Raw genomic sequence first — 18,034 nt, forward strand, 5'->3', positions numbered from 1 at the left:
CTTTGCCCAAAATTGGTCTTTGTATAGTTGAAACCATAGTTTCATAGTTTAGTTTGTAAGGGGATTGACTTTTACAAACTAAACTGTATGGGTTTTTTGCTGTCTCAGAAGTAGCTTTGGGTCCTCATTGTTGAGCTTGGACTAATAATATAGATCCATCCATTAAAAACTCATGCAAGGCCTAGCTGCTATTTGAAAGTGTAATGATAATTGGACAGACAATGATTTCTGTTGCTGATTGGTGGAGAATTTTCTTTATTTTCCATGAAAACATGTTTTCAAAAGTATATATTGATAGTAGGATGGATTATTACCACTTTGTCATTGCTGTAATTTGGATTAGGACTAATTTTACTACCAAATTAATGATAGACTGATAAAGTATCTCTGGTTGGTATTATCACTGGTGCTCTCTGGAAGTGTTTAAGCAGAATCTGGACAACTACTTATTGGCTTATTATAGAATAAAGTCACCCATACTAAAGAAAGTTGGATTAGATGCCCTTTGAGATTCTTTCCAGCTCATTTTTACTGCCTAGAGCTGAAGTTTGTCCCAGTGAAATGGTATGAAAAGTATTGTATCTTACTTTCATCATCATTGTATAAAGAGTTTGGTTTTTTTTTTGGAAGAGTTTGATTCTCAGTGTAGATTTATATTTTAAAAACAGGACAAGATATAGTTGTACTTCACATTGTTAAAAAGCTTTAAATTGTTACACTTTGTTGCAGTAGTTTGCTTTTCTTGCATTCTAAATAACATGTTTTCTTCTTACAGATTAGCAAGACATCTCCAAAAAGAGGCCCAAGCTCAACACAATAATTCTGAATTCACAGAAGAACAAAAGGTACCATAAAATAATCTGTAGATATATCAGATTCCAAACAAAAAGTGTTTTGTCTTTTGAGTTCATTAAGCAAAACAAAAAACAACAAAACATAAACAAAAAACTGTTGTACTTAAGTAAAAAGAATGATACTGATTATGCTTTGCCTAACATTAAGTGATTATTTAGAGATATCATATGACTTATCACTTTAAAGCAATAAAATTGTTGTACTCAGCCATTTAGGCTTTGCTTAACTTTGCTTAACTTTAGTGGAGACCATCCATGCTTTTGCTGAAGAGGGGGAGAACCCAATCCACACTTTGGTGAAGATTGGGGAAACCCAGAGACTGGGGTGTGTCTAGAGTCCTTGGGAAAATAGAAAGATTGTGGGTAGTTGCATTCCACCTCAACACTTATTTGATTCTGAACTTTCATAACTCCTATCTACCTCCTCTCAGAATGAACAGACACACACAAAAAACAAAAGACCAGGACAAACCAAAACACTTCTCCACTGAAAAAAATTAGTTCAAGTCAAGAATTCGGCATAAAAATCCATCTGCAAAATAAATGCATAAGGTTGCAAAATGTTTCAATCGTGTCTTTTCTCCTTGAATTAAATTTTTTGTGTGTCAGGTTGAGTCTCTAAACTGTTAGTTATTATGAAAAATGGGCGACTGAAGCTTTAAAAGAGAAGAAATGGGAGGAAACAACTCCCATTTTCTCTTGGCTCAGAGTATCTAGTATTAAGTCAATGTTTAATCTTGTAGATAATGAAAAAAAAATTGTCAGTCTATCCCCCATCTCCTAAGAAAAGTGTGAAAACTATGATGACTTAATTTGTTCTTACTTATTCTGTCTGTACAAAGGGAGTGGTAATGATTTTTTGCACACTTTTTTTTTTTTTTTTTTTTTTTTTTTTGAGACGGAGTCTTGCTTTGTCACCCAGGCTGGAGTGCAGTGGCAGGATCTCCACTCACTGCAAGCTCCGCTTCCCAGGTTCACACCATTCTCCTGCCTCAGCCTCCCGTGTAGCTGGGACTACAGGCGCCTGCCACCACGCCTGGCTCATTTTTTTAAATGTATTTTTAGTAGAGACGGGATTTCACCGTGTTAGCCAGGATGGTCTCGATCTCCTGACCTCGTGATCCGCCCGTCTCGGCCTCCCAAAGTGCTGGGATTACAGGCGTGAGCCACCGCACCCGGTCTTTTTGCACACTTTTACAGTAAGCCTAACAACATTCATTTTAGTCTATTCATCTATGTTCATTTGATTCTTATTTATAGGAGTTTGGGAAGAAGCCCCTAAAGATTAGGGGCTTACACAAGTTTGTATGTTTGCATTTTAAAATATTTTACACATATTTCTTACGCAGGTTTGTATATTTGCATTTTAAAAATATTTATGATCTACTTTATCTAATGTACTTTTTAATTTGGTATTTAAAAAAAAATTACTACAATTTAAAAGAATTTTTTTTTTCTTTTGGCTGGGTGCAGTAGCTCATGCCTGTAATCGCAGCACTTTGGGAGGCCGAGGTGGTCAGATCACTTGAGGTCAGGAGTTTGAGACCAACCTGGCCGACATGGTGAAACCCCATCTCTACTAAAAATACAAAAATTAGCAAAGTTTAGTGGTGCGTGCCTGTAATCCTAGCTACTAGGGAGGCTGAGGCAAGAGAATCACTTGAACCCAGGAGGCAGAGGTTGCAATGAGCTGAGATAGGACCACTGCACTCCAGCCTGAGCGACAGCCAGAGCAAGACTCTTGTCTCAAAAATAAATAAATATTAAAAAAAAAGAATATATTTTTTTCTTAGTAGTTCCTAGTATGCACAGTAGATATTAGGAGTCTTAGGATTTTAGCCCTGGAAAATAATGACCACAGCGGAAATGACTGATTAGCTTAAGGAAAGGAGCCTCTGTAAAATCTGAAATTTCTCTAGAAATTGATTAGGAAACGATCAGCTGGCATCACAGAATTGGGAGTTACGGTACCTAAATTTTGATAAACAGAATATCAGATAGCTACATATATAAATAGCTATCAGAATGTGTCATGCATATGGAAACAGAATGAAAACTCAGGGAATTAAAAAATGTTTAATCTTTAATCACCTGTTTGAGTTACTTACATCCTGTTTCCAACACTGAGGTATAGGATATATGAGCCACATGACCTCAAATATTAAGTGATTTGACCTAAAACACACTAAAAAATATATTTTAAAAAAAATACCACTGGGCATGGTGCCACATGTTTGTAATCTTAGCACTTTGGGAGGTTGAGTTGGGAGGATTCTTTGAGCCCAGGAGTTCAAGACCAGCCTGGGCAACATGGTGAAACCCCATCTCTACTGAAAATACAAAAATTAGGTAGGCGTGGTGGTGTAAGCCTGTAGTTCCAGCTACTTGGGAGACTAAGGTGGGAGGATCACTTGAACTCGGGAGGCGGAGATTGCAGTGAGCTGAGATCATGCTACTGTACTCCCGCCTGGGCGACACAGTGAGACCCTGTCTCAAAAAAAAAAAAAAAAAAATCAAGAAATGAAGCTATCATATAATGATTAGATTAATGAGAAAAAATTAACTTTTTCTTAATTTTCTTTAACTTTCTAAGGCTGAAGCTGGTGTTTGATAATGCTATTTAGTCTTAAATTTATAGCTTTTCCTTAGCAGCCACATGACCACTGTATTTTTGGCCACAGGAGGCAGCATGACTTAGACGACAGAGCTGAGACCTGGAATCAGAAGACTGGGAGTCTTGCTCTTGCTGTAGCTGTGGCCTTAATTTTCTTATGTACGAAATGAGGGACTGGAGAACTCTAAATGATCTTTAGAGTATCTCTGAATCTTCTCATGTCCTTTACTTTGAAGTGTTCTGCACCTCCTTCTTTACTAGAGGCCTGATTTCGGAGGCGTTTATTATTTATGATACCTGCCTAGGAGGCATTTGTGGCTGCCAGTTGAGACTACAGAGAGAGCTTGTGCCTGCCTGCGTATTCTATGGGCTTGGATAAGGAACCCCAAATCACTGTATACTACATTGTGAATATAAGACAAGTTGTATGACTTTAAAAGTTTAATTTTCTTTAAAAATGCAAGTAAAACATTCACAGTGGGCCAAAAAAAGTCATACTGACATGTAGGCCTTATTTCAATGTCACATAAGGAAGAAGTTATCAGAGGCTCTAAATTAGTAAATAATTAGAAAACGGAGATCTTCCAGGTGTATTCTGGGGAACATTGGTTCTGAAAAATTGATAGATGTTATTTGAACAGATAGAGTTCGTGACTTCTTGCGACCTTTAGTACGCACATGTGTATGTTGAATATTTTAGAGTTTGAGCATGTAGTATTTTAAAATTTGTTTGCTTTTGGAAGTCTCCCTCTCCCTTCAAAGAACATTTCATTGAGTTTAGTGTTCTGAAACATATTATGGGAAATTTTGATATAAACTATTGGATCTGCAAAATTAATTAAATGCCAGACCTAGCGTGCAAGCCAAAGGAGAAAAAACTCAATTGTGTTTTCTTCAAAAGAGGAACATGGAGAATGTTCTTTACATTATGCTAAGCAAAATTGTTCTTTCTTGAATTGGAATTTTTATGCTTTTACTATTTTTAGTGTTTTCGTAGCAGTGACAAATCTTAGAATTATGCCAACCATTCAATAGTTTGTACAACTTTTAAAGAAGATTTTAAAAAAAAACATACTTTGGCCGGGCAGGGTGGCTCACGCCTATAATTGCAGCACTTTGGGAAGCCGAGTCAGGCGGATCACGAGGTCAGGAGATCGAGGATGGCCTGGCTAACACAGTGAAACCCCGTCTCTACTGAAAATACAAAAAATTAGCCGGACGTGGTGGCGGGCGCCTGTAGTCGCAGCTACTCGGGAGGCTGAGGCAACAGAATGGCGAGAACCCGAGAGGCGGAGCTTGCAGTGAGCCGAGATCAGGCCACTGCACTCCAGCGTGGGCAACAGAGCGAGACTCCCTCTCAAAACAAGCAAACAAACAAAAACCATACTTTTAAAGTGCTTTTTTGATGAAACTTGTTACTGTCTAGCGCACAGTGAGCTCTTAAAAATATTTGATGGGCCAGGCATGGTGGTTTACGCCTGTAATCCCAGCACTTTGGGAGGCCGAGGCAGGCAGATCACCTGAGGTCTGGAGTTTGAGACCAGCCTGACCAACACGGAGAAGCCCCGTCCCTACTAAAAATACAAAATTAGCTGGGCGTGGTGAGACATGCTTGTAATCCCAGCTACTTGGGAGACTGAGGCAGGAGAATTGTTTGAATCCGGGAGGCAGAGGTTGCAGTGAGCCGAAATCACACCACTGCACTCCTGCCTAGTCAACAAGAGTAAAACTCCGTCTCAAAAAAAAAAAAAAAAATTGATGAATAAATGCTATTCTGTGTCTTAGGTGTTGATATTTATTCGCATGTGACTGTTATTTAAGACAAGATTAATTCTGATTTTTTAGATACATTCTCGTTTTTGAGAGAATAACTTACATTCATTTTCACGATATTTATTTTAAGTCTAACGAGCTCTAAAGCAGAACTACTGATCTGTAAACTTTATTAATTGGTGATAAATAGTATGAAAACTTCATTTTTTGTATTCTTAATATTCTCGGCAATTTCTGGTGCAAAATTCATAACACTTATTTGGTCCTCTTTTATGATTAGTTCACTTAGCTTTCGTTTCAGTTCCTGATAGTGTTGTCATTATAACAACTGGGTTTAGTAACCAACGAATAGCTGCCAAAAGCTTTCATTCCACTGAATTCCTGACTTTGGTGTAGTAGATTTTCTCAAGTAAATTTCTGGACAGAATAGAATATCCTGTCTCATGATGCTTAGAAAGCATTTCCCTGTTTTGAGTCAAATTTGGTGGTAATAAGAATTCCAGCACTATATGCTTGTTTTATATTTTATAAGGCTCTCCTTTCCACCCTTACCCTGATCTCTTCCCCCCCAGTTCTACCTTCACCACCTCCAGCTCCCAGCTAGACAGTAGATTACTGGCTGTTTGAATCTAAAAAATTAAGTCTGGATTAACTGAGAACATTCTACCTTATGTGTATTTTTTAAACCTATTTTTTCTTACACAGATTGAAGACATTTTAGCAAAATTAACTTAGCTCTTTAATTGTCCATTTCTATTCCATCTTTTCCTTTAACTGATCTTTTGAGCTGTCAATTTTCCTAGCAATCACAATCGCCAATATTTTGAAAATGAAAGCATTTTCCATTTTTATACCATATTGGATATGAGCAGTTAATTTGAGTGCTAATAATTCAAGTTTTAATTGTCAGTACATATACTCTGACACATGTGAACTTGTGCTTCTTAATCATTTTTCTGAGTCATCTGTTTCTAAGTGAAACAATTACAGTAGCAAGCGCTTGATTTTGGGCTCAATACATTCTATATGTTTTAAAAGTTAATGCTATAGCCGAAATGATAGTGTTCTACTCCTTTTTAAATACTGAGGTTGGGTGTGGTTCCTTAAAATAGTTATGAATAATGCCTGTGGAGGTATTTTGCCATAGTTCAGTAGATTTCTGTATAAAAAACTGTTGCAGCCGGGTGCAGTGGCTCATGCCTGTAATCTCAGCACTTTGGGAGGCCGAGGTGGGCAAATCACCTAAGGTCAGGAGTTCGAGACCAGCCTGGCCGACATGGTGAAACCCTGTCTCTAATAAAAATACAAAAATTAGCTGGGTGCGGTGGTAGGTGCCTGTAATCCCAGCTACTCGGGAGGCTGAGGCAGGAGACTCGCTTGAGCCTGGGAGGCAGAGGTTGCAGAGAGCCAAGACCGTGCCACTGCACTCCAGCTTGGGCAACAGAGCGAGAGTCCGTATATTAAAAACAAACAAACAACAACAACAACAAAAAACTGTTGCTTCTGCTTCAAGAAATGTTTAAATTTAAAATAGTTTATTAGTGGACTCATAGTTGTTAAACTACAACATTTTACCTTAAATGTTAAAAGCATGAAATCGCATGGATTTTATAGTAAAGAGAGGAAAAGAAAGTAATGCTTTAAAAGACTTAGTAATTGACATATCTTACTTAATACAGACAAAATTCTTTTTAAAAATCAGTTTTCAAAGAACATAAAAGTATAGCTAAATGGTATTGATATAGAAATATTGCTTTGTTGTATATATTGCTGTATCGCATAGAAGGCATTGCTGGTCTGCCACCATACCACCCTGAATGTGCCCAATCTCATCTGATCTCGGAGGCTAAGCAGGGTTGGTCCTGATTAATACTTGTATGGGAGAAGGCATTGATGCCTAGGGCAAGTTACTTAACCTCCCTGTGCTTCAGTTTTCACACTTTTAAAATGGTTGTATCTAACTCACAGAGTTATAGTGAGGATTAAATGAATTAATGTTTGTAAATCACTTAGGAGAGCCTGTCACTTACTAAGTGCTCAGTAGTTGTTAGCCATCACTATTACTATTATATTTATGTTTAGAATTATTTACTAGTTGTGTTAGAATTGAGTGGTGTGTTTGAATAACAATAATTTGAGGATGTTGGATTCTATGTAGAAAAGACTATTGCTGGTTTCTCTGCAACAGTTTGAGAGTGAATAAATCTATGAATATCATGAAATCTTCTGTAGTTGCCATATATAAATGTAATGTTCAGATGTAATCTTTAAGTTTTCAGAATAAAATTGGACATCTTCTAAACTCTTGTATTGGGATTAAAAAGAATTTTTAGAGATTGTGGAGATGGTTCAATATTGTCACTTGTTCTTTGGCATCGAGTGATATCTTACTCAGTAGTGGTTTATTTTGTGAGTTGTTGTATCAGCCGTTTATTGTACATGCTGTAGTTACGTAGCGCCCACTTGCATAAGTGCTGGGGCCAGGACAGCAGTTGTTACTCCTCTTTGCTCCTTATTCACCTTCCAAAGAAAATTGATAAAAGAGAAAACCACCAAGTCCAATTTACTAAACTTTTGCAAGTTATCAATACATTTAGAAAAACATGCTTTTTTCCTTCCCATAATATTCACTGTGTAGGCATTGCAGACATTGTACATAAATACTTTTATGATCTGGATTTATTCCTAATAAAAACTTAAGAAGCATCTCTTTTGGAAGGACTTAAAAGCCTTGATGGACATAATTCAGCTGCCTGCCCTGATACTTGTTTCTTATGTGAATCTCTCTTTAATTTCCACCCTAGTTATTCCTATTTTTGTTCTGATTACTATTTACCTGGACAATTGAAATAACCTGATTGATTTTGCCTTTAGTCTTTGCCCTTTCCTACTTCAATCTATGTATACTTTTATTTCAATAGTCTTCTTTTTTTTGAGATGGAGTCTCACTCTATTACCCAGGCTGGAGTGCAGTGGCGTGATTTCAGCTCACTGCAACCTCCACCTCCCAGGTTCAAGTGATTCTCTTGCCTCAGCCTTCCCAGTAGCTGGGATTACAGGCATTTGCAACCACACCCGGCTACTTTTTTGTATTTTTAGTGGAGACAGTTTCACCATGTTGGCCAGGCTGGTCTTGAACCCCCGACCTCAAGTAATCTGCCTGCCTCGGAGTCCCAAAGTGCTGGGATTACAGGCGTGCGCCACCACACCTGGCCACAGTAGTCTTCTTAAAGGGCAGATCTGAAAGAGTTTAAAAAAAACAAAAAACAACAACAAAAAAACCTTCTGTGTAATTACTGCTAAAGTAATCACAGATTCTTCAGCTGGTTATTGGAGGTCCACCTCAGAATGACAGCCCCCTTCTCCTAACTTTACTTTCCTTCTGCTTTCAGTTTGAGACTTGAGACAATTGAACCGTGACAATTTTCTAAACTGTTTAATTTTAGAAATCCTTCTGGTCATTGGGGCTTGATTCCTAATACAGATCTTGTTCTGTTTCTTTAGGTCATATAATGGCATATCTTGCTAAAGCTCATACAATCAAATGTCTGCTTTCTTTTATAATGATTCTGTATTTGTCTTATCTCTCCTAATACAACATGAGCTTATTAAAGGCAAATGCTATCTATGCCCTATCATTAATATCCATTTTACAGCTCATGTTATATAAAACAGATCCAACTATAAAATTTATCACCGTTTATCACAATATCAGTTTTGCTTAGTGTTGCCTATGTATTTAATTAAACAAGTTGGTGTTGGACTTAAGTCAAAATTAAATTAGTTATATCATTGTGCTAACTTTCAGATATTTTTAAGCCTTTTAAAAAGTGAATTTTAGGCTTTATGGAGAAGAAAAGGTGAAGCTTGGAACAGAAGATACCAGGCAGCCCTTCAAATCATATCTACAGCTGTCATCAAAGCAAACTTGAGTTAGAATTAGTTGTGGCACATTAGGTCAGGGGAGAATATATATACTCACCTTCTCTCCCTCATCCCAACCCTTTGCCTCTTATTTCTTTTCTCTGAAGTCTGAAAGATGCCAGAAAGAAATAAAGTTTAACTTATTTAAGAGAATTATGGATCTTTTATTAATAAAAATTAACTTGATGATTTGAACTAACAGTTATGACAGTTTTGGTATATATAGCTTTTTCTATTCCTCTACAGAAAACCATAGGCAAAATTGCAACATGCTTGGAATTGCGAAGTGCAGCTTTACAGGTAAGGAGTTTTTCTCCTCTCTTATACAAGGAAAATAAATTATTCTGCATTATTCTCATAAAACATTAGACATTCATTTCAAAAGCAGTATTGTCTCAGAAGTGTTTTATAACAGCATATATTAAATTCATACTTTTTTAGTTCATGTTTTGTACATTGTAAAATAAAATATATGACTTCAGTTTTTTCTGTTATTTTTGGCCTGACTGTTCCAAAAATAAACAAAAACCAGTTTGAGACTTTTCATTTTCTACCTTGAAAGCAAGAAATAGATTCCTTTGGAATATTTGGTTCTTGCCGCTTAAAAGACAGGGTGCAGTGAAATCTTTGTAGTGAAAAGATGTAATATGCTTATTTTAAATTTAGTCCACACAGTCTCAAGAAGAATTTAAACTGGAGGACCTGAAGAAGCTAGAACCAAGTAAGTTTAAGTTTATATTTTTTTGTGATACTCCTTTGGAAAATTAATCTATTATAGATGTTAAGGCTATTTAACAAAGATTCTGATTTGATTTATTTCTGTTAATATCTAGTCCTATGTGATTTTTTTGGGTGCTTTTGTTACTTCTGTAACATTTATAGTAATTATTTTTTGGATTTTATCTTCGCTATAGAATGTATGAGGTTGTACCTCATCTAAATGTGTATTAGCCTTTATTTTGTCTTGCTCACTTTAATAAAACCACAGTTACTTTGGTAAACATTTGCAGCAGCATCTAGTGGAGGAAGTAAAGCTTTAGTCATTGATGCCCATTTACACTACATGTCATTGAAAACTAAAGTCCAGCTGTTGGAGCTGCTCTGCAAAATATTTCTTTGTTGTCTTCATTTTCCTTTCTCTTTAAAACTTTTTTGAAGTAAATAATTTATTCAAATATTTTGGTGGTTAGCGTGCTGCCACGTAAAGCTTTTTTGCTAATTCGGATGAATGTTCTTTGCAATATGGGCAAATGCACAAGAGTTGAATATAAAACTGAATCTAAGTCAATATTCTCATTTTTCATTGAGACAAGATTGCACATCTTAACATTTTCATGTAAATAGAGTTTATTTATCCATCTAAGTCAAATTTCTAAGCAAGGAATCATAAAATCATAGCATTTTAGAACAGAAAGGAGTTTTAAGAGTCATGTAGTTGAGTTCTCTCACTTTATAGTTGAACAAAGCTGAAACAATTTGCTGTTTCACTTCAACTCTTAGTAGCCTCTTCTAAGGAAAATTAATGACTGTAACTTGCATTATGTTGAACTAGGTTGGTTGGTTTTGGTAATGTATTCTTCAGAGTTTTAAAAAATGTCTTAAAAATCATGTCTGAAATTCATACTGGTTGTGAAAATACATTTAATTTGCTTATAATAATCCTCAGTCACATACTACTTCTTACTCAAACATATCTCTTCATGACCCTGTAAAATTCCGTTCAATAAATTCGTCCTTCAAAGTCCCTCAGATGTCCCGTCCTTCTCTGTTCCTCTAGCCATATTAAACTCGGCTTCCTATCTTTTATAGTAACACTTTTTATATCCATCTTCATTGTTTGTCCTGTATTTGTTTCACTCCTCAAAGAGATTGTGAATAACCTTTGTATTTTTCCCACAGAGCCTAATTCAGTGCTTTGTATGTAGTATGGGCATGGCAAATTTTGTTACATTGAATGTCTTCAGGGAAACTTCTCTCATATTAGAAAATAATCTTTCAGATGGGAACAGTTACCCATTTTGCCTACCACAAAAATGAAACAAGTCAGTGGCAAAGAGAACACATGTTGATATCTGTGTGTGTGTCCCATTTCTAGAGTGTAAGCTTCAGGAGGGTGGCAGGTCCATGTTCTGTGAGAGCAGGCTGGGAGTGCAGTTTTTACTAGTGGGGTACGTCCCCGCATCTGCCATTCAGAGGTCCTCAGTGTGTAGAGTCTACGGAATGAGCCAGTGAGTCCCCAGCCCATGATGTACTTTGTGTTCATTTAATACCTTATATGAAATTATAAACTCACCTCTCCCCTTCTCTGCATCCTCCTAAAGTATAATTAGTACTACTAGTGGAAGGAAAACCCTATGTAAAGTTTAAGGTAAATCCTGTTTTTAAAGGACATGAGAATCCCTGTTATTCTATAATTGATGAAAATGGAAACCTATTCTATAGAAAGTAAGAAAGGCTCTGTTTTTGCTTCCAAAATTATCCACATAAATTAAATATTTGATACACTCTACACTTGCAAAAACAAAATAATGAAAGGTTATTATGCCAAAACAAACATTTCCTTTTCAAAGCATTGATACCTAAGAAAAGAAAATACTGTTTAATTCTTCTATTACAATACAAATGGAAGATATTCCTAGTAACTGATAGTTTTCAACTTTTTAATTGGTGTTTTACACAAATTAAAGGTTGATTTTTTCCCCCGTTTTATTATTAAAATATTACTGTACGTTTTTGTTTCTGATATGAAGGACACATGGTCCTTTTTGTCACCTGTTCGCCTTTCCCATTCTTAGTATCTAATACAATATTATGTTAGTGATTAACTGATATTTATTGAGTTGAAGTTATCATTTACTCACAATGAACTATCATGTACAAAGTTTAGAAAGGATGTTCTTATAATTTTTTTAAAAAAATAGTGCTTTTTAGTGAGATCTGAAATGCAAAGATTCTAGTCAGCTGACTAGTGATAGAGAATGAGTTGTACAATAATGTAGGTTTATACTTGTACTCTAAATTTTTCTGTGTAATTTCATGATTTTAATTCTCACAACACTCTGAGGAAATGTTCTCATTGTAGAATTGAGGAAACTGAGATTCAGAGTGGCTATGTGAATGTTCAAGTCATTGGCATAATTCTTGGGCTAGGATTTGATTTCAAACCTTCTAACTTTCATCTTCTGACACTTCTGCCTTGCTTATCAAACTTCTGCTATACAGTTGATTCTATTCCTTGAACAAGCCTGACTAGTTTCTGTGTCAGAGCCTTTGTTGTTGCTCCAGGCTGATCCCTGGGAAGCCCTTTCCCTACAGCTGCCTGCAGATGTTGCCTCTCATCCTAGGTCATGGCTCAATGTCTTCTAATAATTTAGTTTTGAAAGGCTTACCCTGACTACCTTAGCTAAAGTTTTCCTTCTTCTCTACTTAATCCATTTGCACACTCATCCTGTTTGTGTCCTTTATAACACTAATCACAGTTACATTATCTTACTTGTTGGCTTATCGCTTTTTCTGATGAGAGTCTGAGATCCATATATGAGGGCAAAGACTCTCTGTCTTGATCACTGTTCTCTTTAGCACCTAAATCAGTGACTGGAACTTATAGGCACTCAATCCATATTTGTTGAGAAGAAGAAAGAAAGAGAATAAATGAGAATCTAGACACAAGCCTCAGAGTTCTTTCTCACTGGAGGGTTTGGTATAGATTACATATATAAGAATGAATATACTATGGATTATGTATATAAGATTATATATATATAAAGGTATAGATTATATGTATGAAGAGATTATATATATAATCTATACCTATATATAAGATTATATATAATCTTATATATAGGTATAGATTATATATATAATCTCTTCATACATATAATCTATACCTTTATATATATATAATCTTATATACATAATCCATAGTATATTCATTCTTATATATGTAATCTATACCAAACCCTCCAGTGAGAAAGAACTCTGAGGCTTGTGTCTAGATTCTCATTTATTCTCTTTCTTTCTTCTTCTCAACAAATATGGATTGAGTGCCTATAAGTTCCAGTCACTGATTTAGGTGCTAAAGAGAACAGTGATCAAGACAGAGAGTCTTTGCCCTCATATATGGATCTCAGACTCTCATCAGAAAAAGCGATAAGCCAACAAGTAAGATAATGTAACTGTGATTAGTGTTATAAAGGACACAAACAGGATGAGTGTGCAAATGGATTAAGTAGAGAAGAAGGAAAACTTTAGCTAAGGTAGTCAGGGTAAGCCTTTCAAAACTAAATTATTAGAAGACATTGAGCCATGACCTAGGATGAGAGGCAACATCTGCAGGCAGCTGTAGGGAAAGGGCTTCCCAGGGATCAGCCTGGAGCAACAACAAAGGCTCTGACACAGAAACTAGTCAGGCTTGTTCAAGGAATAGAATCAACTGTATAGCAGAAGTTTGATAAGCAAGGCAGAAGTGTCAGAAGATGAAAGTTAGAAGGTTTGAAATCAAATCCTAGCCCAAGAATTATGCCAATGACTTGAACATTCACATAGCCACTCTGAATCTCAGTTTCCTCAATTCTACAATGAGAACATTTCCTCAGAGTGTTGTGAGAATTAAAATCATGAAATTACACAGAAAAATTTAGAGTACAAGTATAAACCTACATTATTGTACAACTCATTCTCTATCACTAGTCAGCTGACTAGAATCTTTGCATTTCAGATCTCACTAAAAAGCACTATTTTTTTAAAAAAATTATAAGAACATCCTTTCTAAACTTTGTACATGATAGTTCATTGTGAGTAAATGATAACTTCAACTCAATAAATATCAGTTAATCACTAACATAATATTGTATTAGATACTAAGAATGGGAAAGGCGAACAGGTGACAAAAAGGACCATGTGTCCTTCATATCAGAAACAAAAACGTACAGTAATATTTTAATAATAAAACGGGGGAAAAAATCAACCTTTAATTTGTGTAAAACACCAATTAAAAAGTTGAAAACTATCAGTTACTAGGAATATCTTCCATTTGTATTGTAATAGAAGAATTAAACAGTATTTTCTTTTCTTAGGTATCAATGCTTTGAAAAGGAAATGTTTGTTTTGGCATAATAACCTTTCATTATTTTGTTTTTGCAAGTGTAGAGTGTATCAAATATTTAATTTATGTGGATAATTTTGGAAGCAAAAACAGAGCCTTTCTTACTTTCTATAGAATAGGTTTCCATTTTCATCAATTATAGAATAACAGGGATTCTCATGTCCTTTAAAAACAGGATTTACCTTAAACTTTACATAGGGTTTTCCTTCCACTAGTAGTACTAATTATACTTTAGGAGGATGCAGAGAAGGGGAGAGGTGAGTTTATAATTTCATATAAGGTATTAAATGAACACAAAGTACATCATGGGCTGGGGACTCACTGGCTCATTCCGTAGACTCTACACACTGAGGACCTCTGAATGGCAGATGCGGGGACGTACCCCACTAGTAAAAACTGCACTCCCAGCCTGCTCTCACAGAACATGGACCTGCCACCCTCCTGAAGCTTACACTCTAGAAATGGGACACACACACAGATATCAACATGTGTTCTCTTTGCCACTGACTTGTTTCATTTTTGTGGTAGGCAAAATGGGTAACTGTTCCCATCTGAAAGATTATTTTCTAATATGAGAGAAGTTTCCCTGAAGACATTCAATGTAACAAAATTTGCCATGCCCATACTACATACAAAGCACTGAATTAGGCTCTGTGGGAAAAATACAAAGGTTATTCACAATCTCTTTGAGGAGTGAAACAAATACAGGACAAACAATGAAGATGGATATAAAAAGTGTTACTATAAAAGATAGGAAGCCGAGTTTAATATGGCTAGAGGAACAGAGAAGGACGGGACATCTGAGGGACTTTGAAGGACGAATTTATTGAACGGAATTTTACAGGGTCATGAAGAGATATGTTTGAGTAAGAAGTAGTATGTGACTGAGGATTATTATAAGCAAATTAAATGTATTTTCACAACCAGTATGAATTTCAGACATGATTTTTAAGACATTTTTTAAAACTCTGAAGAATACATTACCAAAACCAACCAACCTAGTTCAACATAATGCAAGTTACAGTCATTAATTTTCCTTAGAAGAGGCTACTAAGAGTTGAAGTGAAACAGCAAATTGTTTCAGCTTTGTTCAACTATAAAGTGAGAGAACTCAACTACATGACTCTTAAAACTCCTTTCTGTTCTAAAATGCTATGATTTTATGATTCCTTGCTTAGAAATTTGACTTAGATGGATAAATAAACTCTATTTACATGAAAATGTTAAGATGTGCAATCTTGTCTCAATGAAAAATGAGAATATTGACTTAGATTCAGTTTTATATTCAACTCTTGTGCATTTGCCCATATTGCAAAGAACATTCATCCGAATTAGCAAAAAAGCTTTACGTGGCAGCACGCTAACCACCAAAATATTTGAATAAATTATTTACTTCAAAAAAGTTTTAAAGAGAAAGGAAAATGAAGACAACAAAGAAATATTTTGCAGAGCAGCTCCAACAGCTGGACTTTAGTTTTCAATGACATGTAGTGTAAATGGGCATCAATGACTAAAGCTTTACTTCCTCCACTAGATGCTGCTGCAAATGTTTACCAAAGTAACTGTGGTTTTATTAAAGTGAGCAAGACAAAATAAAGGCTAATACACATTTAGATGAGGTACAACCTCATACATTCTATAGCGAAGATAAAATCCAAAAAATAATTACTATAAATGTTACAGAAGTAACAAAAGCACCCAAAAAAATCACATAGGACTAGATATTAACAGAAATAAATCAAATCAGAATCTTTGTTAAATAGCCTTAACATCTATAATAGATTAATTTTCCAAAGGAGTATCACAAAAAAATATAAACTTAAACTTACTTGGTTCTAGCTTCTTCAGGTCCTCCAGTTTAAATTCTTCTTGAGACTGTGTGGACTAAATTTAAAATAAGCATATTACATCTTTTCACTACAAAGATTTCACTGCACCCTGTCTTTTAAGCGGCAAGAACCAAATATTCCAAAGGAATCTATTTCTTGCTTTCAAGGTAGAAAATGAAAAGTCTCAAACTGGTTTTTGTTTATTTTTGGAACAGTCAGGCCAAAAATAACAGAAAAAACTGAAGTCATATATTTTATTTTACAATGTACAAAACATGAACTAAAAAAGTATGAATTTAATATATGCTGTTATAAAACACTTCTGAGACAATACTGCTTTTGAAATGAATGTCTAATGTTTTATGAGAATAATGCAGAATAATTTATTTTCCTTGTATAAGAGAGGAGAAAAACTCCTTACCTGTAAAGCTGCACTTCGCAATTCCAAGCATGTTGCAATTTTGCCTATGGTTTTCTGTAGAGGAATAGAAAAAGCTATATATACCAAAACTGTCATAACTGTTAGTTCAAATCATCAAGTTAATTTTTATTAATAAAAGATCCATAATTCTCTTAAATAAGTTAAACTTTATTTCTTTCTGGCATCTTTCAGACTTCAGAGAAAAGAAATAAGAGGCAAAGGGTTGGGATGAGGGAGAGAAGGTGAGTATATATATTCTCCCCTGACCTAATGTGCCACAACTAATTCTAACTCAAGTTTGCTTTGATGACAGCTGTAGATATGATTTGAAGGGCTGCCTGGTATCTTCTGTTCCAAGCTTCACCTTTTCTTCTCCATAAAGCCTAAAATTCACTTTTTAAAAGGCTTAAAAATATCTGAAAGTTAGCACAATGATATAACTAATTTAATTTTGACTTAAGTCCAACACCAACTTGTTTAATTAAATACATAGGCAACACTAAGCAAAACTGATATTGTGATAAACGGTGATAAATTTTATAGTTGGATCTGTTTTATATAACATGAGCTGTAAAATGGATATTAATGATAGGGCATAGATAGCATTTGCCTTTAATAAGCTCATGTTGTATTAGGAGAGATAAGACAAATACAGAATCATTATAAAAGAAAGCAGACATTTGATTGTATGAGCTTTAGCAAGATATGCCATTATATGACCTAAAGAAACAGAACAAGATCTGTATTAGGAATCAAGCCCCAATGACCAGAAGGATTTCTAAAATTAAACAGTTTAGAAAATTGTCACGGTTCAATTGTCTCAAGTCTCAAACTGAAAGCAGAAGGAAAGTAAAGTTAGGAGAAGGGGGCTGTCATTCTGAGGTGGACCTCCAATAACCAGCTGAAGAATCTGTGATTACTTTAGCAGTAATTACACAGAAGGTTTTTTTGTTGTTGTTTTTTGTTTTTTTTAAACTCTTTCAGATCTGCCCTTTAAGAAGACTACTGTGGCCAGGTGTGGTGGCGCACGCCTGTAATCCCAGCACTTTGGGACTCCGAGGCAGGCAGATTACTTGAGGTCGGGGGTTCAAGACCAGCCTGGCCAACATGGTGAAACTGTCTCCACTAAAAATACAAAAAAGTAGCCGGGTGTGGTTGCAAATGCCTGTAATCCCAGCTACTGGGAAGGCTGAGGCAAGAGAATCACTTGAACCTGGGAGGTGGAGGTTGCAGTGAGCTGAAATCACGCCACTGCACTCCAGCCTGGGTAATAGAGTGAGACTCCATCTCAAAAAAAAGAAGACTATTGAAATAAAAGTATACATAGATTGAAGTAGGAAAGGGCAAAGACTAAAGGCAAAATCAATCAGGTTATTTCAATTGTCCAGGTAAATAGTAATCAGAACAAAAATAGGAATAACTAGGGTGGAAATTAAAGAGAGATTCACATAAGAAACAAGTATCAGGGCAGGCAGCTGAATTATGTCCATCAAGGCTTTTAAGTCCTTCCAAAAG

At 35.5% G+C, this 18,034-nt stretch overlaps 1 protein-coding gene across 1 annotated transcript in view; it reads left to right on the plus strand.

The window, feature by feature from the left end:
- LOC105554498 (axin interactor, dorsalization-associated protein-like) overlaps positions 1–9,886 on the plus strand; it is a gene marked incomplete at its 3' end in the record, with an annotated part of 17,484 nt that extends 7,598 nt beyond the window's left edge. The window contains exons 2-4 of the mRNA XM_012001002.1: positions 776–845; positions 9,412–9,465; positions 9,832–9,886. Of these exons, the coding sequence (XP_011856392.1) occupies positions 776–845; positions 9,412–9,465; positions 9,832–9,886 (179 nt within the window). The remainder of the gene's footprint in view (positions 1–775; positions 846–9,411; positions 9,466–9,831) is intronic.
- Positions 9,887–18,034: the final 8,148 nt, after the last annotated feature.

The sequence above is a fragment of the Mandrillus leucophaeus genome, unplaced genomic scaffold (assembly GCF_000951045.1).
Source record: "Mandrillus leucophaeus isolate KB7577 unplaced genomic scaffold, Mleu.le_1.0 Scaffold645, whole genome shotgun sequence".
NCBI classification, from domain to species: Eukaryota; Metazoa; Chordata; class Mammalia; order Primates; family Cercopithecidae; genus Mandrillus; species Mandrillus leucophaeus.